Source organism: Gymnoscopelus braueri (genome assembly GCF_963280865.1).
Source record: "Gymnoscopelus braueri genome assembly, chromosome: 4".
Taxonomy (NCBI): Eukaryota; Metazoa; Chordata; class Actinopteri; order Myctophiformes; family Myctophidae; genus Gymnoscopelus; species Gymnoscopelus braueri.
This window is the reverse complement of record NC_137605.1, coordinates 8,602,942-8,626,493: the sequence shown is the minus strand read 5'-3', so window position 1 is coordinate 8,626,493 and position 23,552 is coordinate 8,602,942. Positions and strand designations below refer to the sequence as shown.

The 23,552-nt window shown below is 41.0% G+C and overlaps 1 protein-coding gene across 1 annotated transcript; it reads left to right on the top strand.

Moving 5' to 3' along the window:
- The first annotated feature begins 754 nt into the window (after nt 1–754).
- LOC308084197 (peroxisomal carnitine O-octanoyltransferase-like) lies at nt 755–22,472 on the top strand. The gene is made up of 17 exons (XM_080426732.1): nt 755–888; nt 2,999–3,109; nt 3,439–3,563; nt 6,311–6,492; nt 7,448–7,575; nt 7,948–8,056; nt 8,696–8,789; nt 11,105–11,230; nt 11,541–11,642; nt 13,980–14,063; nt 14,475–14,582; nt 15,695–15,825; nt 16,426–16,549; nt 17,324–17,402; nt 19,037–19,130; nt 20,251–20,370; nt 21,386–22,472. The coding sequence occupies exons 2-17, from the start codon at nt 3,007–3,009 to the stop codon at nt 21,504–21,506; spliced, it is 1,830 nt and encodes a 609-aa protein (XP_080282858.1). The 5' UTR covers nt 755–888; nt 2,999–3,006; the 3' UTR covers nt 21,507–22,472.
- The last annotated feature ends 1,080 nt before the right edge of the window (nt 22,473–23,552 follow it).

The window sequence follows — 23,552 nt, the reverse complement described above, 5'->3', positions numbered from 1 at the left end:
TGCATAATGAGTACTTTCTACTTTTGGTACTTGTCTTAAGTACATTTTGAGACCAATACTTTTGTACTTTGTATAAAACTCTGTACGAGTATATTTTGAATTGTGGACTCTTACTTGTGACAGAGTGTTTCTACATTGCAGTATTGATACTTTTACTTTAAAAGAATGTCAGTACTTTTTACACCACCGGATGAGACCAGTCATGGAAGTTCATTTGAGGTGATCCGTTGTCTCCGCCCCACTTGTTAAATGGTTTCCATAGAGACAGGAGTCAACCAGCCAATCATAGCGAGACCATCCCTCCGGGCCATGGGTAGTGTCTTGTGTTCCGGGTGTTGGCCAGTGTTGCCATCTCGGCTTATTTTAAGCGACTTTGGGCTTCTTTTTCTGTAAAGTTGCTAGTAAATATTGGTAGTTGCGTTTTTTTGGGCTTGTTTCTAAAGTGTAGTTGCTTATTTGGGCTTGTTTCCTAATGTTGTTTGAACCAGCTGGTTCTTTTTTTTCATGTCAAGGATCCCCAAATTGATATGTATTTATCTGAACATATTTTATGCCCCATACAAGATTTGTGTTGATAAAATGTTTCAAAAATATTAACATTTTTCATTTTTTTTTTTAATAGCAGATGCATAGGTTTAAATAGCCCTGAAACATGACTGTCATGTGAACCATGGCTAAGGTTTAAAGTGCTCATGTCGATTCTTTTTTTTTTTTTTTCCTAGACCAGGTTGCTTATTTCTCTCACAAAATGTGGCAACACTGGTGTTGGCAACAGCAGCAGCAGCAGCAGTAGGAACACAGCTGGGTCAAAGGCAAGCTTACTGTTAACGACAACAACAACAACAACAACAATAACAATAAAACAGAGAATAAATAACCGTCCATAAGGTGAGTGTAATCTATTGTTGATAAATGTTGCCACCTCGCTTCTGTATAAATCCTGTACCTGCAAAACTGCCTTGGATTACAAGATCTTAGATAATCTTCAAAATAGTGTTTGCTTTTTCTCCTTTTTTGGCCCGTACATCTACATAAACGTTCACATTTCAAATATAAAGTGCTTTCCCCATGGCCACGGATGTTGCAATTATATACGGGCCCTTAGAAGTACCTGTATCTTCCGTATTGTTCAATAAAAAAGCATTGTAATCCAATTGGTGGCCATTTTTTCATAGAGTTATAATGTATCATAGTGCAATTACACCTCCCAACCGATAGGGTCGCGTAGTTGAAAGTGTGGAGAAAATACAAAGAAAATGGCCACCAATCGGATTAAAATGTTTTTTTATTGACACTACAACATATAAGGGTACTTCTTGATGCCCCGAACATAATTGTAACATCCCTGGCGACGGGATAAGCACTTTATATTTGAAAACTGAACGTTTATGTAGATGTACGGAGCAAAGAGGGAGAAAGTACAAACACAATTTTAAAGATCATCCATGACTGTTATACAAATATATGACAGTCATGTATCGGGGCTATGCAGACAGAGTAAAACTCAGAAGAGCAATTTTAAAACTATAGTACATTGGTTGTCAAAGTGGGGTCCGGGCATCCCCAGGGGTCCATGGTTCCAGGGGGTCCCCAGCAAAAGTTAATTCAGCATCACAATCATTTTAACCACTTTATCCATGTTGGCTATTAAAAAATAGCAGATCTACAAGCTCGCAGCACGGCATGAAGTGAGCTTGCACATCTGCTATTTTATAATATTGTTGAAAAATATGGAAAATGTTTTTATTTTATTTAAAAGAAAAAAATATAAAAATCAGATGGGGGTCAGCGGCCCAATCCATATCAATTTGGGGGTCCTTGACATGAAAAAGTTTGTGAACTACTGCTATAGTCTATGTAAATAATATACTTTTAGGATTGTATACTATGGTGACATTGTTCCATAACAGCATAGCCTCAACTCTGGCTGTGACATGAAAGGGAAACAAAACTTGTTTCTCAATCATTTTGTTTTGTTATATTTGCTTTGTCATTAGCATATGCACTGACACCTGGAAAACAACTGTCAAAACATTATGCTCTAGCAACATAAAGCATTGAAGGGGAAAAAAACGCAGTACATAATATTACATTACTGAAGACATACCGTATATATGTTTGCTTTTTCATTTAATTAAATAAAAGTGCATTAGTTTGTTAGAAAGATATAGAACTGTGCTAGTTGGAGGTGAAACAGTTACAGTAATTAATTTAATGAATCAATTTGATCGATAATGACAAATAATCAATAATCAGACATTTAGTAATATAATTGATTAATAATCAATCCATTTTGGGCATGTCATTAGGCGAAAAGTAAAAAAAAAAAAAGTAAATAAAATAATAATAGAGAACCACTGATGTAACAGTCTGAACCAACAAACATGTTCTTAGTCTAAAATATTTGATTGGGTCAAATTACATTTAGGAACAAACACTGGAAGATGTCTACATTTCATTAAGCAATACTAATGTATGCAACACTAGAACATACTCAGTTTACTGGACATTTAGTGTCATTATTGTTTCCTGGACAGACAAAGCAGTGACTCAGGAGGTAGAGCGGCCGCTTGGGAAACGCAGGTTCGATCCCCAGCTCCAGTTACTGTCAAAGTGTCCTTGAGCAAAACACTGAACCCCTAACTGCTCCTGATGAGCAGGTTGGTGCCTTGCATGGCTTCCTCTGCCGTCTGTGTGTGAATGGGTGTGTGAATGGGTAAAAAATGCAAAGCACTTTGGATGAAGGCGCTAATATATAAATGCACCCTTATTTACAACAACATTCCTCCACTGTCCAGGTGAATCCTTACCGCATGATAGGACACTTAATATCCAAGCCATGCAGGGATTCCCTCTCAGCAGAGCAAATCTAGGACATGAAACTCTCGAATTGCACCTTTTAAATTAATGTATATATTTCATGCGCGCGCGTGTGTGTGTTTCTGTGTGTGTATGACGTGCATGTCTTCATGTATAATGTCATTTCTCCTCCTTCTAGGAGAGGACATGAGGAACCAGGGGACAGACAGGACGTTTCAGTACCAGGACAGCCTGCCACCGCTCCCTGTCCCCTCCTTGGATGACACTCTGTCCAAGTACCTGGATGCAGGTAGGAAAGAAACTATCTGGCCCTTTAACCATTTCTTAATGGATGATTTAATAAAATAATGGATCAAATAATCAATCCTTAAATATTTTGGGCATTATATTTTTATGAAACGTTTTTTTTTTTAAGTTTAAAAATATAAATAAATAAAATAAATAGTGAAAATAGCTGATCTACAAACATTAACAACAAGGCAGGAATGCCGTCAGAAAAGGGCTTGAGCCCCGTGAAGCGCTCCGGAGCGAGTTGCTAGTCGATCGAGTGTCCGTGCTGAGTCTGAAGCTTTGGTCTCTTGTGGTTCTTTAAATGTGTCCACCATGTTTCACCTCCAGTTGGACCCTTTGCATCAGAGGAGGAGTACCAGTCCACAGTGGCCACAGTGAGGCGCTTTAAAGAGGGTGTAGGGGAACACCTTCACCTGAAACTGCTGCACAGAGCCCGGAGCAAGAGGAACTGGGTAGGAAACAAACCAGTGTTTCTCGATGTTGGGTCTGCGGACCACCATAGGGTCCAAATTGACCCCTACGGGTCTGTAACTCTGCGAGTAATCTCTCAAGAACAGATTCTGCACTGCGTTGGAATCTGTCGGGGAGGTTCGTCATAACAAGTGCGCATGGGCGTGCCTTCAGATCAGGAAGCGGGCCGCGCTTTACCCAATCAAATGTAGTGGGCGGGATTCACGTGTCCGTCGATCTTTCCCCCTCGAAACAAACCGAAACTAATTTAACAATAACGTCCGCGGAGCAGACAAAACCACGGAAAGATATTCACATTTTAACTTACTCTTTCATCATAGAAACAAGTGGGCTTATAACCAAAACGATCGATGTTCTCTGGGAGAAGTGGTGTTAGTGTTCCGTGTAGAAATATTGTTAGTGGGAATGAAAACATAGTCGCACCAACCGGAAGTGACGCGTTGAAGGCATACAAAACACCGGTTTCCTTTGCGCTCTGGCTCTACGTTTTCTCTCCCGCCCAGAGCCAACAGACATAGAACAAACAGCAGAGGGCGCTGTTTTTCATTTTCAGTTGGCGATGGGTTCCCAGATTGCTCTGAGAGTGAACAAATGGAACCAAATGGACACTGCATCTACCATGACACCAGAATTTAGAATTTTGCTTTTTTTTGTTTTTAAACGGTGGAGCTTTATTTGGCACACATTTGCAGTACTGTTTATGCTGTACACTGAAATATTTTGAGACATCGTTTTTTGATAATTCAAATATCTGGCAATAATCTTTGTGGAGGAGTGCCTGAAGATAGGCCTACTGTGTAGTGAGTTTGTCAATTTGTGTCAGCTGAGCAAAAACAATGTACGAGGAAATCGTTTAAAGCTGTAATCCATAACATTAATGTCATCATCATCATCATCATCATGTATTTAACTCATGACCATGTTCACATGGTATGGAGCACAGATTCATATATATAGACAGTGTGTATACATAACAATATTCATACAGACGTAGCACAAGGCAAGGCATGCATTATTTGAACAGAGGTAGAATGTTTTTCAGAAAAACACCCAATTTACAAATAACTTTTGGCAGATTGCAGTAATAAAATTAATTTCAACATAGATGGGTGAGTTATATAATACCGTGGCAGGTATTTTTGTCTAAAATTCATAATGCTAATATTCTTGCACTCAAACAGAACGTGGAACTCATCCCCAACTCGGTTGTCGTTACATAAATTACATAAAAACCTCTGGCTTCTTTCCAGCCCTTTATATCTGCCAGTAACCTTTGGAATTCTCGTGTTAAACAAATGGCTTCTTTCTAACTTAAACTCTTGTTTGAACTCTGCATAGATGTCACATGATGTCATACCTATTAAGTTCACTTTTCCACGTTTGCAAGAACTGATCTTTCAACCTCTGTTCAACAGTTAGTTTCAACCAGTCAATGTTATTACATTTCTGAGTCCGCTAAAGGTAAGGCAGACCACAGCCATCTAGTATCTGCTTCACTAGTGAGGCCCATGGTGACGCATGTACACCTGTGTTAACCTTAAACAGGTTAAGCAATGGGGCACGGTGGCGCAGTCGGTAGCGCTGTCGCCTCACAGCTAGAAGGTCCTGGGTTCGATTCCCGCCGGGGACGCTGTGGGCGCTTGGGGCGTGTCTTCTCCTCCGCGTCATCAGCGCCCATACCCTAGGTGGGGTTGGCGAAAGGGCCTACTCTGTGTGGAGTTTGCATGTTCTCCCCGTGTCTCCTAGGGTAGTTAATACCCTCACAAAAACATGTAGTAATCCTGGTCGCTATCCCGCCTCCCCCATGACAGCCGGGGCGCCTGATGGAGGAGAAGGGAACTGGTTGGAATAACGTGTTCCTTCCACGCGCTACGTCCAACCAGGGAAACTCCCCCCTGTCAGGTGACAAGAAGGTCAGTTGGCTCTCACGCATTGAAGGAGGCATGAGCTCGGCCCTGACCTCCCTAGGCTGGTGAGGGGAGTGTAGCGCCCAGGATCACTTAGAAATTGGCACCGGGTGAAAAAATAAGGGTTACAAAATTGCGGGATAAAAATTAAAAAAATAAAATAAAATAAAATAAAAAAAATTAAAAAAAACAGGTTAAGCAATTGTTTTTTATCTTTGAATTTTTGCTGCTATGTCGGGGTGAAACCAGTATCAGCTGGTTGGCCGACCTCAGAGATCTGGCTGGAGTGTGGCGGTGAACGAGATCGGCAAGATAGAGAGGAGCCAGCCCATTAAGAGCTTTACAAACACGTTTAAAATACATTCTAAAATGAACAGATAGCCAATGGAGCAAGTCCAGGACCAGGGCGATGTGGTCATACTTTCTGGTACCGGTGAGGAGACATGCAGCTTCATTCTGAACCAGCTACAGGCGATTTAGTGATGCCTGGTCAATACCGTCATACACCGTAAAGAGTTGCAGTTATCAAGCCTAGATGATTAGAGCGGCCATAGCGGAATAATAGGTAGTTAACCCCTAACAGCTCCCCCCTGTGCTAACTTGAGAAGCACTCAGCTGGATGAAGCTGAGAATGTAATTTCCCCCATGGAATGAAATAGTTATTGTATAGCATGAATTACTGTCTCAAGCTGTTTCTGGGGGAGATAAGCCGTTACCTGTCTTGACCCCGAGCCCCCCCACAAGAGCACCAAAATGCCTACTGCTGGGCTATATCAGTGAATTGAACATAATGTGATGTTATGCTGTTTGCTTTTTTTCAGTTGGAGGAGTGGTGGTTGGACAAAGCATATCTGGAGGTGCGTTCAGCCTCTCAGCTCAATGTGAACTTCGGGGGTCCCGCTCCCTTCCTGGAACACTGCTGGCCCCCCATGGAGGGCACCCAGCTACACAGGACCAGCATCAACACCTGGCACACACTGCAGTACTGGGAGATGATCCGCACGTAAGACACACACACACACACACACACACACACACACACACACACACACACACACACACACACACACACACACACACACACACACACACACACACACACACACACACACACACACACACACACACACACACACACATTTGAATTCTTTATTTATGTCCACATAAATACAAGGTCTAAAGGACACAAATACTGGTAGTGCAGTTTGACACTGTGGGTTACTACGGCATACGTGCCGACAAAGGCAATCATAGTTACAGTTATGCACACATGTAGGGCCAAACAGTCAGTATACAGCTTAAGGGTACAGATAGCAGCGCCGTCTCCAAATAGCGCGACTGCCAATGATAGCTGACACTGAGCAATATTTTGCTAGCTGTTTGGCTCTTCTCTTTGAGAGACCAGCCATCTGAAGGCCTCTAACAACGAGCTTATGAACATGGCCAAGGCTGCCAAATATGAAAACTAAAAGTTTACAGTTGTAGCCCAGTTGCGACATGGTCTGCTCTAGCAGTTGATATTTCACCACCTTAGTTATAAAGGCTTCTTCTAGGCTGTGGTCAAACGTACAGCCAACCTCTAAAATGAGAACCTCTCTACTATTCTCATCAACAACAACAATATCGGGGGTGTTTGCTGCTATATCAGAGAACATTGAGACATCACTACACAGATTGAACATACTCGGCTTCACAGTGGAGTGCTTATACAGCATTGGTGCAGGTGACCTGAATGTGGAACACACACACACACACACACACACACACACACACACACACACACACACACACACATACATGCAGACATACACACCTTTAATTGATTGTTTTTTGTGTGTCTATGTTTTGTTTGCTACATTGTGTGTGTGTGTGTGTGTGTGTGTGTGTGTGTGTGTGTGTGTGTGTGTGTGTGTGTGTGTGTGTGTGTGTGTGTGTGTGTGCGTGTGCGTGCGTATTAGGGAGAGACTGCCACCTCATAAGACTGGTAATAATGTAGCATTTGACATGGATCAACACAGAATGCTCTTCTGTACCTGCAAAATACCTGGACTCACTAAGGACAAAGTACTGAACTACTTTAAGACTGGTAACTCACGCACACACACACACACACACACACACAAACACACACACACTCGCCTGAGATAGAATTAAAACACTCACCAGAGTTGTGCGAATTTCAAAATGTTAAAACTGTTTTAATCTACTTTAAACAAATGTTAAAATCTGAATTAAATTTAAAAAAAATCATATCGCATTGAATTGAATCAAGTTGCACCGAATTGTATCGCAGCAAATCGTTTTGTATTACATTGTATCGTGATTCGTACCTGAATCGCATCGTAGCCCAAGTATCTGGATACATATCACATTGTCTTATAAGAGGCAGGTGCACACCCCATATGAAAGCATTTTGTTTGTTCCACATGTTGTTGTTGTGTGTGTGTGTGTGTTCCAGAGAGTGAAGGTGTGTGTCCCTCTCACGTGGTGGTCATGTGTCGAGGACGTATCTTCACCTTTAACACACTCTGTGAAGGTCACATCCTCACTCCACCAGAAATACACAGGTATATAATGTCTACATTTCACCGTCGCGGAATGAAAAGAACAAACAAGAGAGAATGCAAATAAACAGACCACTGGGTTCAATCCTGAGAGCAAATTGAACTCTGGAGAGTGTAGAAATACACCTGTAAGAGTTAGTCGTACTCTCTCTTTCTGTGTGTGTGTTTGTATTACTATTTTTTATTACTTTGAGGACCAAATGTCCCACAAGTATAGTAGACTTTGAGAAATAGACATCGTGAGGACCATTTTCCTGGTCCTAACAAGAAAAGATTTAGTTTTGTCATTAAAAAACATTTTTAGAGTTAGGTTTACAATTAGGAAAAGATTCAGGTTGGGTTTTAGGATTAGAAAATTTGAGGTTAGGTTAAGGGATTAGATACAGAGTTAGTTACGCCTGATTTACACTTAGCTGCGTGCTGGTGTCTCGCACCGAAAAATTGCCGATCTACAAGCTCACAATGCGTCGCAGCGCGACGCATTGTGAGCTTGTAGATCTGCAATTTTCCGGCTTTAGTCTTACGGTACATGACAAAGAAATTGTAAATGTGGCATTAAAAAAAAATCACTGTCCTAGAACGTTTATGTCCACACAAGTATAGTAATACAAACCTGTGTGTGTGTGTGTGTGTACTGTGTAGACAGCTGAGCTATGTGAAGGAGTTCTGTGACAGGCATCCAGAGGGAGAGGGAGTGGCTGCCCTCACCTCAGAGGACAGGACGCCATGGGCCAAGGTGACGACCTCTCACTGTGTACACAGATCACTGTTTACCCTTTACGGCAGCCGTTCCCTACCTGTGGGCCGCTGTGAGGATATTGCAAGTGGCTCCCCAAATAATTGGCAAAACACTAAGATTGTATTGATAATATAACATTAACTCATTCACTGTCAAGGACGACTTATGACGACTTTGTCGTTTTCAGTGGTTTTCAACCAGATGGCGCTGTTCTCTATCACCTGAGTGACCATTTTCACCCTCAAGTCAAACAGATCCAGGAGATCGAAAGATCCCCCCCCCCCATCCATTTCCTGTTTAGCGTTTTTGGGGAAATCAGCTGTATCTTGAGTTCTCTTTTTTCCCCTGCATTTTGGCACGCTATATTCAACAGCCTGTAAACAAGGGAAGGGAAGGTCGTGGTGAGGGTTTTTTTTCTTTCTCGTGGCAGCACAGTGATACCCTCCGTGCTTAGCAACCGTCGGGCGATCGATCATAGGTTGATATAAATATTCTGTCATCAGTTGAAAAGTGTAAGAAAAACGAAAGTCGCTGGCAGTGGCAAACGCAGCCAGAAACTAGAAAAAGTGCTCCTCGGAGCACAAGTCTCCGCCAGGTCAGGTAGGTTATTATGGCCTCCTGGTGGCGCTATAATAGGCCAATGTGAAAAGGGTGCCATTTGTTCCTCAACGTAGTGCAAATGTGCATTCAAAGTTTCACTGCAATCGGACGCTGCGTTCATGATTTGCGGCATTTTGTTCAAAACGGGCCACTCCTGCAAACATTACATGTCAATGTTAGCCAATCAGGATGGAATATGAAACCGTCTTGATCACATGACTATAGAGATCATGTGTACCGATTTGCTTGAAATTTGGATCAAATCTGAAGGCTTAATATCAAAAAAATTGTTTTACATAAGTCTGCCTCCTGGTGGCGCTATAAAAGGCGAATGTGAAAAATGCAGGGCAAAGGTTTTTCCTTGGCCTCTAGAGAGTGTGCATACAAAGTTTTACACTGATCGGTGCAGTTATAGATGGGTTTCCGCGCGACGTCATCACAGAGCAGAGTGCGCAATGTGCGCATGCGCGGGGGAGAACGAACCGGAAGCGCCATTCACTCTATTGTTATTTTCGGGATTTAGATAGGCATAATGCTGCTATTATAGGCATAATAGGCATAATGCTGCTATTATATACAAACAGATCCAACTTCCGACAAATCATTTTTATTGAGTAAAGAAGATATTACAAACTGCATCATTTAATCTACTTTCATTAAACCTGGTGAAGACCATTTATTTTAATGAATGTACAATGGCCAGAGATGCTGCGGGTAATAGCGCCCTCTACAGGCTCATCCCGCCACTGCGCGCGCATCATCCTCTCATGTTTACAAACAGGAAACCCATCTATACTGTAGGTAAAAACACGAATCGGCCTGTTACAGCGCCACCATGAGGCTGATTTGAACATTTTCAAATGGCATTTCTTCCTCGGCCTAATGGGATTGTGTGTGCAAAATTTCACGGAAATTGCATGCTGTGTTCATGATTTGAGGCATTTTGTTAGAAACTGAATACTCCTGCAAACTTTGAAAGGCAATTTTTGCCAATCAGGATGGAATATGAAAAATCTGAAATGAGCCGTTTCTTTTAATGACTATAAAGATGCTGTGTTTTTGGCCAAAATCTGTAGGAGTACTGTCCAAAAATTTGTTTTGCACAAATCGGCCTCCTGGTGGCGCTATAAAAGGCCCATGTGAAGAATTTGGAGCAGAGGTTCTGCTCTGGCAGCCAGGGAGTGTGTGTGCACAGTTTCGCTGCGATCAAGCCAACGGTGCCAGAGATTAGCTGTACACAAAATGACAGAATGACGGACGGACACACGGACACACACACGGACGACGGACGGACAGGGGCGAAAACATACTCTCGCCATGCCTTTCGGCCTGGCGGAGACAATAAGTCTGGCAGTGAAGGAGTTAATATTAATTTAAAAAAAGAATAATGTAAAAACAAAAAAGGCCTGGCACTTCTTTTCCTTAAAACCTTGAATACTGAGTTGTCATCGAGATACAGATAAATAGGAACTTTAAGTATACTACATTCCATTGTGATTGATTGATTGATTGATTGATTGATCATTAAAATAAACTGAGGCTCTGAAAATGCAAGTCGCCCACCCATGTGACCACTTACTGTAGATGGGTGGGCGAGTTTAAATGTACGTGAAGTAATAAGGGCAATAAAATAAAAATAAAATAAAATAAACGCTCTAGTGTGTGAGGACCTTTTATTCTACAGCCTGGACTGTACTGTGTTGTCTCTGCAGGCCAGAGAGTGGCTGATCAGTATTGATCCCATCAATGAGAATCTTCTGGAGACCATTCAGAGCAGCCTGTTCATCATCTCTCTGGACCAATCACAGCCCTCTGCCACCCCACTGGACTACACACAGGTACACAACTCACACACACTCCATTTTAACCATGTTAGACTCACTGAAAACAATGAGTGACAAACCTGGGGACTGATATTGTCCTTCTAAAGCGTGAGGGGGGCGTGATTTTCATTTATTTGATACTTTTCAAAACAAAATATATAAATAAGAAAGAAAGTAATTGAAAAAACACAGCTAACTCACACATTAGAAGGACAATATCAGGGGCGTGACGAATACCGTATGTCCAAATATTGAATCAAGCAACTTACTGTAATTTTTTTTTTTTTAATGTGTTTTAAAGTGGAAAAACCCCTTTAACCCTCAGATAATCCACCAAGCACTGGCAGGTGATCCTACCATCCGATGGGGAGATAAGTCCTACAACAGCCTCTGCTTCTCTAACGGTACATTTGGATGCAACTGTGACGTGAGTCCATGACGTGTTGTGTGTGTGTGTGTGTGTGTGTGTGTGTGTGTGTGTGTGTGTGTGTGTGTGTGTGTGTGTGTGTGTGTGTGTGTGTGTGTGTGTGTGTGTGTGTGTGTGTGTGTGTGTGTGTGTGTGTGTGCATGTATGTTTAGTTTGTTGTCGTTTGTCTGGCATCGAATCGTCCCTTCACACCGAACAGATACAAATAATCAGATAATTTAAATCGGAATACTGTAGACGCACAGCTGTTTTTTTCACGTTTTTAACATGATGTGTGTGCGTGTGTGTGTTTGTTTGAAGTAGACTGTATCTCACGTGCTGTGTTTGAATAATGTAGCTCACGGTTGTTAATGTCATCTCTGTCTGTCTGTCTGTCTGTCTGTCTGTCTGTCTTAGTGCTACCATAATGTACACTGTGAAAATCTAAATGACATATTCTTAATACATTTGTACTGTGCAAATAGCTGAATAGGATGGGTATAGGTCTACGTTACTGTATTTTAACATCAGTCGGTCATAATGGTGAGCCATAATATTATTTTCTGAGGTGGTAAAAAGGTTGAGAACCACTGCGGTAGACTTCAAGAGGTCTTTTTACTTTAACTTTTCAAGTACATTTCAGAGCCTGTACTTTTGTACTTTTACTTGAGTAATTAGTTGAATGAGTACTTTTACTAAAGTCGCTTTTTACATAAGTAAATGTATCTGAGGCTACTTCTACTTTAAGTGAAGAAAGTGAGTAGTACTTTTACCATCTCTGCTGAGTATTGTTTTCTCAATTCTAAACTTGAATTGTTTAATTTCTTATGAAGAATAAGAAAATAAATATGAAACATTTGTTACCCATCTCATCACCATATGTCTAGTAGGCTACGACTGTAATGACCATAAAGTAACCTCCTTAATAATAAATGTAATTTGTAATGATAGACACTGTAGTCATAGCATAGACTGAAGTTGGAAAGGCTCTGCCCAGTGCCTGTGTCAGCACCGATCGTGCTGGCGGTGGCACGTGCACCAAACGCACGTGCGCGTGAACGCACCCAATATTGTCCGATTAATGTTGAGGGGGGGCCTTTGATTTGGTGTAGTTCCACGGCCCTGAGGGGCCTTAATGCGGCCCTGGTTATGAATGTGGAATATAGGTTTGTTATACGATGGAGCTGGCTCTGACTACACAACGTAGGTCCTAGTCAGACTCAGGACCTGCGTTATGAACGGTACTGTAGGAGATCAGAGCCGCGGAATGTTCAATTGTTAATTTAATCGGGTAAATTCTTATCGATAGTCGATTATCTGTTAACATCCCTAATGTATGCACAGTTTGCATGTGCATGTATGTTTGCACAGCATGCATTGTGAGCTTGTAGGTTGGTTATTTTAAACACCACACATTATGGGCATAAAAGCGACACAGACAGACAGATGGGTACAACAGGTACTCTGACAATGGGCATGCATTGTCAACTTGCATCGATCCACTTGTGTGGTCCCCTTCCTTATACTGTATTACTATGTGTGTTATTATTTTGCAGCACGCACCATATGACGACATGGTGATGTGTTATATTACATTGTGTTTATATGTTATCATATCACATTGTGATATTATATTATATTATATCATTGCTGTTGGGCAGAAACCAGCTATCTCTATATTTCAACTTTTTAATATATTTTTTATAAATCAGTGCTATTGAACACACTTTACGTCTGTGTGTGGGTTTTACAAATATTGAACCAATGAAAAGTATTAAAAAGCGCTTCTGACTAAACCTCCTAACTCCATTGGATCCTCAAACTGTCGGTCAAACCACCTAACTCCAACATGTGGAGATATAATCATTGATTAGAATGACGGAGTCCGACGGAAAAAAAGACCTATCTCCACACTAATGGTCAAAAACCTCCTAACTCCACTTGAGCTGTATTTGGGTAAAGTGATTGTGGTGGAACTTTGCACGCACATTCGCACTACGTTGAAGAACAAACGCCACCCTTTTCACATTGCCCTATTATAGCGCCACCAGGAGGCCGATTCTTATTTTTTATATTACTCCTACACATTTTGTCCAAACATCATGCAAATCAGTACACATTATCTCTATAGTCAAGTGATCAAGATGGTTCCGAATTTTTATATTCCATCCTGATTGGCAAATTCAGAACATTGCTGGCCCACAATAACCTACCTGACCTGGCGGAGACCTGTGCTCCGAGGAGCACTTTTTTTTTTTTTTTCATTTCCTGAAAAGTTAATATTTTGGACATAGCTGGTTTCTGCCCGACAGCAGAGATATTATATTACTTTTTTAATTATATTACATTGTGTTGCAGCACGCACCATATGACGGCATGGTGATGGTGTCTCTGTATGATTATATTGACAAGCAGCTGAAGGCAACAGATGGAGTCTGGAAGGTAAGATATAACTCAAAGCTTGTGTTTATATTTGTGCCACAATTCACCCTCAATATTAGTTAATAATTGAGTATTCATATTAATGTGCTTCACTACGTAAACAGACACCATATAAAAAGCTGTGTATAGCTGAGCTGGCCATTTTCGGCACCCTCTGGTGGCCAGATTAGACATGACATGCTGTCCTGCAGAGAACCAGACAGCCTCATTACAATAGTTTTGCATTCACTTTCAAACCTGGACGGTATTCCATCTGTGCTTAAATGAAAAAGTCCAGTTTTAGTTAACGTGTGTGTGTGTGTGTGTGTGTGTGTGTGTGTGTGTGTGTGTGTGTGTGTGTGTGTGTGTGTGTGTGTGTGTGTGTGTGTGTGTGTGTGTGTGTGTGTGTGTGTGTGTGTGTGTTGTTAACAGGGCACAGACACGGTGAGGCCCATGTCTTTCCCAGAGGAGTTGGTGTTCACTGTAGACGATGCAGTTAGGAGGGACATCAGCCAGGCTAAACAACATTACCTGGACACGGTAAACCATTGATCAATGTTAAACAATGCATCCGTGTCCCCAAAGTTAAACAACAATATATGGACACAGTGAACTATTGACCAGTGTCCCAAACTTTATGTCCCAGACACATTATAATTTAAGTTGTAAATAAGCTGTTGTATCAGTAGGGACTCTTTGTGTAAAACCAGTGGTCCTTGAGGTTTTTATTTTAGATCATTTTACGATCTCAAGAGTTACATTATTGTTAAACATCTGCAATACTTATAAATAAGTGTTATTTTGATCAACGTTTGCCTGTTCTCTCTCCTATGGCACCAATAATACTGCATGGAATTGTGGAAAAAATCATATCCAACGACGACAACATATTCTAAGTCTTGGGTCTGAGAGGCTAAATCTCATCAAACGGTGGTCCGTGGCTTAAATGCAGAATAAATAATGGCCTTTAATATGAAAAGAGTTGAAAACCGCTGTTGTAAAACACTACAGGATGTGTAGAATGAGTGCATATGAATGTACAGTACCTTACACATCACTGCTGTGTATTCTGTAAAGACCCATTTATACTCTACGTTAAATAATTAATTACTCTTGTGTTCATTTCTTCTGTCTTTCTGCGCGTTTTCTGAAATAAGAAATTGACGCATCCACAAGGTGCAACAGCGCACGGAACAGTATAGGGTCAGTAGTGGTAGCCTGCAAGACTGACACACCAAACAGTACATATAGCAGGGCCGGAATTTCATGTAGGCCATGGCCGCTCTGGCCCTTCAGTTTGGCCTTCTGCCTCTCAAAGAAATCATTGTTTTATTTCATGGCCTTCCTGCCCTGGTGTTTGGCCTTTGTGCCTTCAAAAATGATGGAATTCTAGGCTATGTCTACACAGTGAATAAGACCTATGATAAAGACACATGTAGGCCCAAATGCAATTGTTTCGTTGGCCTATCCCGCCCTCTGGTGGATGAAATGGTTGAATCTCCATTCAGATTAAGTACGGAGTGACGTATATGAGCAACGCCACTTGCATTCTGAACGTTTATGTATATATATAGAGTATGTATCCGTACATATAAAATGGGGCGTAACCTGAACTTGACAGTGGCCCCCCGGTTCTCTGTGTGGTTGAACAGACCCAGGACCTGCAGGTCGTGTGCTACGCTTTCACCTCGTTTGGAAGAGCTGCCGTCACACAGAGGAAGCTCCACCCAGACACGTTTATCCAGCTGGCCATGCAGCTGGCCTACTACACCATGCATGGAAGGTACCGGACAGTATAGTTCTGCTGTGTCTCATGTCTTTTAACCCCTTTTTAAAGCATAAGCAAGTGTCATTTTAGATTTTAGCTATAGATATAGCACATTGGTGGTTTATACTTTGTCTATTCAAAAATAGCAGATATACAAGCTCATAGCGCGTCACTTCGTTCCGCGCTATGAGCTTGTAGATCTGCTATTTATATATAACATTTTTAACTCAAATCTTTGCTTCTTCGGTCCCTGGAACAAATTATTTTGAGATGGGGGTCTGCGGCCAAATACATGTAATTTTGGGGGTCCTTGACATGAAAATGTTTGAGAACCACTGTCATAGAAACATATGTTTTTCAGAAAACTGATTTAGAAGACATTTGCAGAATCGGCCTCAGGTCTTTAATGGGTTAAGTACACATTTGTCAAGGCAAGTTTATTTGTGTAGCATATTTCAACAACATGGCTATTCAGAGTGCTTTACATTGAACATTAAGACCTTATATTAAGACCTTATATTAAGACGGAGCATTGAGAGAGTGCAAGAAAAACAACATTAGAAATGGACATTTGAATGCCCAAAAAAACATACATGTTCCTGCTCCTTCTCTCAGACCTGGCAGCTGCTATGAGACGGCAATGACCCGTAGGTTTTATCATGGGAGGACTGAGACCATGAGGCCTTGTACTCTGGAGGCCGTGACCTGGTGCCAGGCCATGCTAGACCCCACATGCACTGTAAGTACCAAGGCGCGTGAAGCTTGGAATTCACGGTGAACTTTGGCAGAGCAGCAACCGATAGGAAAGAAGCATTGCGGCTGACCGGACATGGCGGCCATTTTGCTTGTAGTTTTCTTTCTGCGAGGACACGCAATCCAACTTAAGTCAAACAACGCACCAGAAAATCGACACTCATGCCAGCACCGCACACAACCGGCAGTACAACATGGGAAATTGACGCGTCTGAAACCTTGGCTTGCGTTGCCTACGTGCTCCTATGTATGAAGCATTTGTGACCGGGCCCTAAGTGTACATATTTTGTTTAATATAAATACATTAATAATAATTTGCATTGTGTATAAATAAACACTCAAATATTCAGTGTTAATTTAACTCAGAGAGAAATGTTATATAGTGCCTTTATCAAAATATTTAATTCACACACACATTCACACACCGATGGCGGAGGAAACCATGCAAGGCACCAACCTGCTCATCACGATCAGTTGGGGATTCATTGTCTTGCTCAAGGACACTTCGACACTAACCCAGGGGAAGCCGGGAATCAATCTGATTCCCAAACGGCCGCTCTACCTCCTGAGCCGCTAATGCCCACGTATATATATCATTTAGAACCAAATGACCCTTGAAGATCCATTTGGTTCTTTTTAGACTCTCTCAGAGTTAACTCTCGTAAGGATCCGTTTGGTTCCATTAGTACACCCTCTGAGTTAAATGAAGGCAGATGTTTGTACTGTGTACCAAACAGTTGTGTTGATGTTTTTGTGTCAGATGGAGGCCAGGAGGAGAGCTCTGCTGCTGGCTGTCAACAAACACAACAAACTGATGTCTGAAGCCCGGAATGGACGAGGTCAGTATATGTGTTACTGTATGTCTCTGTAGAACAGTGGTTCTCTTAAGATTTTCATCTCAAGGACCAACAAACTGATTGGCAGCGGACCCCCATCTGAAAAGATTTCGTGCCAGGGACCCCCATAAGAGAAGATTTGTGTACATTTAAAAAAATAATATTCATCATCATTTCTCTAACTTTTTCTATTCTAAAATAGCTGATCTACAAGCTCACAACGTGTCACAATGCAACGCGTTATGAGCTTGCCTTGTAAATCGGCTATTTTCGAATAGCCACATGATAAAATAGGGTGGAATGCATGCCCCACCCAGTTATGCTGTACTAACTAATTTCCGCCTCAATGTCCCCTGGGGGTCCCCGGACCCCACAAGAGTCTGGGCATTTTACCTTTTATTTTCTTACTGTTTGGATAAATTAGTACCTTTGTTGTAACCTGTTTCGTAACCATAATGAGTAAAATGCCTGGACAACTTTTTTGTTACTCAGTTCTTAAAAATGGATTTTGGAAAAAATTATAATAAAAATAAATAAATAAAATAAATCATGGCACAGGAGACATGGGTTTAACATCAGGACTTCGGTACTCTTTCCCCAGAATGTGCTGGGTCAGTCTCTACCCAGAATGCACTGGGCCTTTTTGTGTTATCCTTTTAGCACAACCTTTGACTACTACCTATACTGTTAATAATCATGTTAATGAAGTCTTCAATCAATCAATCACAGCATTGATACACACCTGTGTTTGTTAAATTAAAACTCCCCATTTTATGCGTCGGTGTTACAGTGTTTACCTGAAGGGGCGAGCCATATAGAAGATTGTTTGTCTGTATGTCCCCTGTGTGCGTGCGTGCGCGTCTTTTTTTTATTAACCACGTATCCTATATCATAACATATCAACATGTCTGACATTTTTAACAAGCCAAACCAAGTGGAAATGTGTTGAGAATTCAGCGAGTTAAGATGATTTTAATAGTGGAGAGACCTCCTGCTTCAATAGACAGGCTGGGGTATACAGTGCATGCATTAGAAGGCACGGCTTTCCCCACAAAATATGGCGGCCGCGATGACACGTCGCTCCAATTAACCGCAGCCATATATATCGCTGTTGTCGGGCAGAAACCTTGTATCCCCAAGTTTTTGGACATAGGAGTTTTCCACCCGACAGCAACGATATCTGTGACAAACGTTTCAGAGAGAACAGGATGTTGTCGCTCATATAATAATCTTGCAAAAAAAAAAAAAAATCTGCAAAATGTCTTCTAAATCCTAAAGTTTTCTGAAAAACGTATGTTTCTATATCAGTGGTGCTCAAACTTTTCCATGTTAAGGACCCCCAAAATTATATGTATTTGGCCGCTGACCCCCATCTCAAAATATTTTGTTCCAGGGACCCCCAGTAGCAAAGATTTGAGTTAAAAATGTTCGCTTTAAAAAATATATATATTCAAAGATTTGCAAAATTTAAAAAAAATAGCAGATCTACAAGCTCGTAGCGCGGCACTCGGTGCCGCGCTATGAGCTTGTATATCTGCTATTTTTTTTTATAGCTCAAGTGTAAAATAATGTTTTTTTAGCTCAAATCAAAAAGTGACACAGATGCGTTCCAGGTCTTAATGGGTTAATGTTCCCAGGGTTTGACAGACACCTGCTTGGCCTGTCCCTGATTGCCAGGGAGGAGGGACTTCCTGTGCCAGATCTATTCCTGGACCCACTGTATACCCAGAGGTCAGTGTTGGAAAGTAACTAAGTACATTTACCAAAGTACTGCACTTGCGTAAAATGTTTAGGTAGTTTGCTTTACTTGAGTATTTCCTTCAATGCTTCCACTCCAGTACATCTCAGAGGCAAATATTGTGCGTTCTGCTCCACTACAATTATTTGAAAACTTAAACACATTGCAGATATAAATTATTAATACAAAACATACGTTAACCACTTAAGTCCTATTTTATAATTCAGCTACTCAAAAATAACCGATCTACAATGCCTCACTTTGCGATGCGTTGTACATTGTTTTTTTAATAATTATTTTTTAAAGTTTGATACATTTTGAATCTTTTTTTGGTAAGTATATTGTGATGCCAATACTTTCAAATTTTGAACGCAGGACTTTTACTCGTAACTCCAGTCATAAGTATTTCAATATTGTTGCATTGCTACTTTTACGTTAAAAAAATCAGTGAGAACTCTTACAGGATAAACAAGTGAAATAGAAGTGATGACACAAACAAATGAGCAGACAAAATTGGAGCTGTAAAATGTAAGATGAAGCTGATAAATGGGTACTCTGAATGAAACTAGCAACCCACCTGAAAATACATTTTCTGTTTATTAAAGAGCTGGAGACACAGGACTGTTACTGAACAAACACTTTATAGCAATGATTACTATCAGAATATAGAGCTTTAACTTTTTTGACAAAAACATAGCAATTTCTTTAACTGGTTGGCTGTACAGTATGTACTGTAGAACAATACATACAGTACATCAATTGTTTCACCTATAATTACAAAATAAGGATAGATTATTAATTAATTGATCCTTCTGTTATCAGTGACCAATATCATCATCAGCTTGCCCAGCACAAGGTTATTGCATTGACAACACATCTCAATGTGACAAACAAATTATGTTTTTTTCCATCATCATTATCCTCATCTGAAAGAATGTCCTTGTGGAATCACTCGCTTTTGGCTCTGCATTTAGAGGCTCCTCAAAACAAACAAAGGTGTTAGTGGGTCCTGTTGAAGACGGACATGGTCAAAACATTTGTTTGGGCTCTTAAACCCAGTGTGTGGACCGCTTAACTTCTCTTTAAACCATGCATGTGACATGTTTATTACAGCGGTGGAGGGGGTAACTTTGTGCTGTCCTCCAGTCCTGTGGGTCACACTACAGTTCTGGGCGCTGGAGCTCCCATGGTGCACCACGGCTATGGTGTCTTCTACCGTATCACAGACGACAGGTGGGTGGACAGTTCAGTGATTCTTTTTCATCTCTGGGAACCCATTCTGTGCTATAAAATCCTCTGTGTTAATTGAGGAGGGAACACTTGGAACCAACTGGAAATTTTCGGGTCCATTTGGTTCCATCTGTACCTTCTCAGAGTTACAGATCCGTACCTATTCAAGGACCCTTGGGGTTCCCCGGACCTTGAGAACCAGTGGGTGAAAACCACACATATTTATTTTATGACCCATTTAGTAACGGTCTAATACATTTACCAAATATTTATGTAAAGTATTTTTTCCATATGTAATTTTTTGGTGTGAATATGAATTCATAATCTCAGATCTGCCGTTTCACCATCCCTCCATATTTAGTCAAGGCTGTTGTCATCAAATCATGTCATCAGAATGATGTCAGATCCACAGTCAAGCCACGCCTTCATTAGATGTGGTCTTGTTTTTGTGATAGTTGTAGCTAATGATGAATCCTACCTATCCTGTTACCACAACCACAAAAAGAAAACCTTTTTTTATAACCCTAGAGGGACATACGGTACGTGCAATGATGTTTTTTGACATTGCTGACATGTCTGCATTTTGTGGAGAAATACATAGAACACATACAGTATTTTGCAGTGTGCCCCCTATGTACTATGGGTTGAGGCCTCTAGAAGGGGGTCTTGGAGTCTGTGTACAATTACAATTTTGCTTAACTGTGAGATTGTTGTAAGCAGAGTAAACATGAACTCTAGTCAACAAACAAGGTAAATAGTCACATAAGTAGAGTGCAGAGAGAATAATGTACTGTAGTGCTTCAAAGAAACTAGGATACTAGGTAAACAATGAACCTAGCATCTTTCTAAACAACGTGCATTTACATTACATTACAGTCATTTAGACGCTTTTATCCAAAGCGACTTGCAATAAGTGCATTCAACATAGGTAGGCAAGGAAACTACTAATCACCAGAAGTCTTTAGAACATGGTAGAACTGGCTGATTATACATTACACTTTCTCTTTCTTTAATTCAGGATGGTGGCTTCTGTCACAGCGTGGAAATCACACCCACAGACAGATGCAGAGCGGTTCTACCAGAACCTGTGTACCTCCTTACAGGACGTTCTACACCTAGCAACCACCTCACAGCTGTAACTGACCCCCTAGCACCCACCTCACAGCTGTAACTGACCACCTAGCAACCACCTCACAGCTGTAACTGACCACCTGGCCACCACCTCACAGCTATAACTGACTCCCTAGCACCCACCTCACAGCTGTAACTGACCACCTAGCAACCACCTCACAGCTGTAACTGACCCCCTAGCACCCACCTCACATCTGTAACTGACCACCTGGCCACCACCTCACAGCTGTAACTGACCCCCTAGCAACCACCTCACAGCTGTAACTGACCACCTAGCAACCAACTCACATCTGTGACCACCTAGCCACGATCTCACAGCTGTAACTGACCACCTAGCCACCACCTCACAGCTGTAACTGACCACCTAGCCACCACCTCACAGCTGCAACTGACCACTCAGCCACTATCTCACAGCTGTAACTGACCACCTCAGGAATAAAAATGATTGATTGATTATTAATGTACATACTGTACATACATATGAAGAGAGATCATTTTTGTGAGGATTTGAGACGTAGGCATGGACTTGAAGGCTTTTGGTCAGGCTTGACAACTTTACCTGATGCATAAAACACACTTCCTTGTGACTACAATTCAAGACTTACTTACTGCACACAATCACATGTGCACTGGATAGCAATTTAAATGAACGAGTTAAAGCTGAAATCCAGGATGCATTTTGATAAATGCATTATTTTAATCAGTAGTAGCACCGATCAGAGTACTACAGCACATCATGCAAAGGTTGGCCAATCAAATGTGTGTGGGTCTGTATCCTTCTATGCATTTATAGGTTAGTCTTTATGCTTTTTATGGAGCCCCAGTTTGTAAAAGGAGGATAACTTTCATAAATAACTATAAATCTTATGGTTTAGGAGAAATGGCATATTTATTTATGCCCTAGACATTCAGGATTTTCAACTCAGAAAAGCTCAATTCATAAAAATAAAATCTATGCATTTTGTTACATAATATATGCTCTGTAATTTGTCTCATTTGCTGTAGGTTGGCTTTACTTTACTTTATTTGTTTATTTAGACGGGACACCGCATATTAATGAACAGTACATATAAATATATTCCGTAAATACATTGGATTTCGCAAACATGCTAATTTATATCCGCAGTCCCCACAAAAAAAAATATAAAAACAGACAGACAGTGGAGTAGATTACACAGGGAAAACAGAGCATAAAACGTAAATAGATTTTACAGAAAATCTTGGATTTTATTGTTTGTAGATATTGAGTAGAACCTTCGTAACATATTCTACAACATCAGCACCACTGCAGATTATGCTCTGTCTACTCAATCAGCCTCCAGCATTCCAAGTCGGTCAATATTCTTTGGAACAGAATGGCTGTTGGTATCAAAACTGCAATTGCACATGCTGGGAAACTTCCATCTGCTGAAGACCGCATGGGAAATGGTACGAATGGTCGTTGATGAAATGAGGCCGATTGAGTTACAGGTACTGTAGGTCAGTGGTTCTCAACCTGTGGGTCGGGTCCCCACATGATTTTTGGGGGTCCCCAGATTACAGTGAAGTGACAATTTAAGGACTTTAAAGCCCTTTTTAATACCTAAAAATGTTCTGCATCAAAATGTATCAACAAACTATACTATAAAAACTGGTCAAACATTGGCCAAATTGTCAAATAATATAAGAAAGAGGCAAACATTTTGAAAGCATTTATCTGTGGAACCGAGGCAAACAAAATTGAATGCCTCAACTGCTACAATTCCAAGTGCTTGTCAGGGTGGGGGGTCCCCAGTTCAAATATGATTCTTTTGGGGGGTCGTGGCCTGAAAAGGTTGAGAACCACTTCTGTGGGTGATATATTTTAGTTTAAAAAGAAAAAACCCGGAGACCCCTACTGAACAAACCCTCTATAGTAAGTATTGCTATCAGTATATACAGTAGCCTACAGTTATTATTTAACACTTATCTTAAAAAAGTATCCCCCAAAATTCAACTGCAAAAAGGTGCTTTAAATCTATTATGATTCACGTAAAGAATGCCCTACAAACTGCCTACAAAAAACATATATGGCA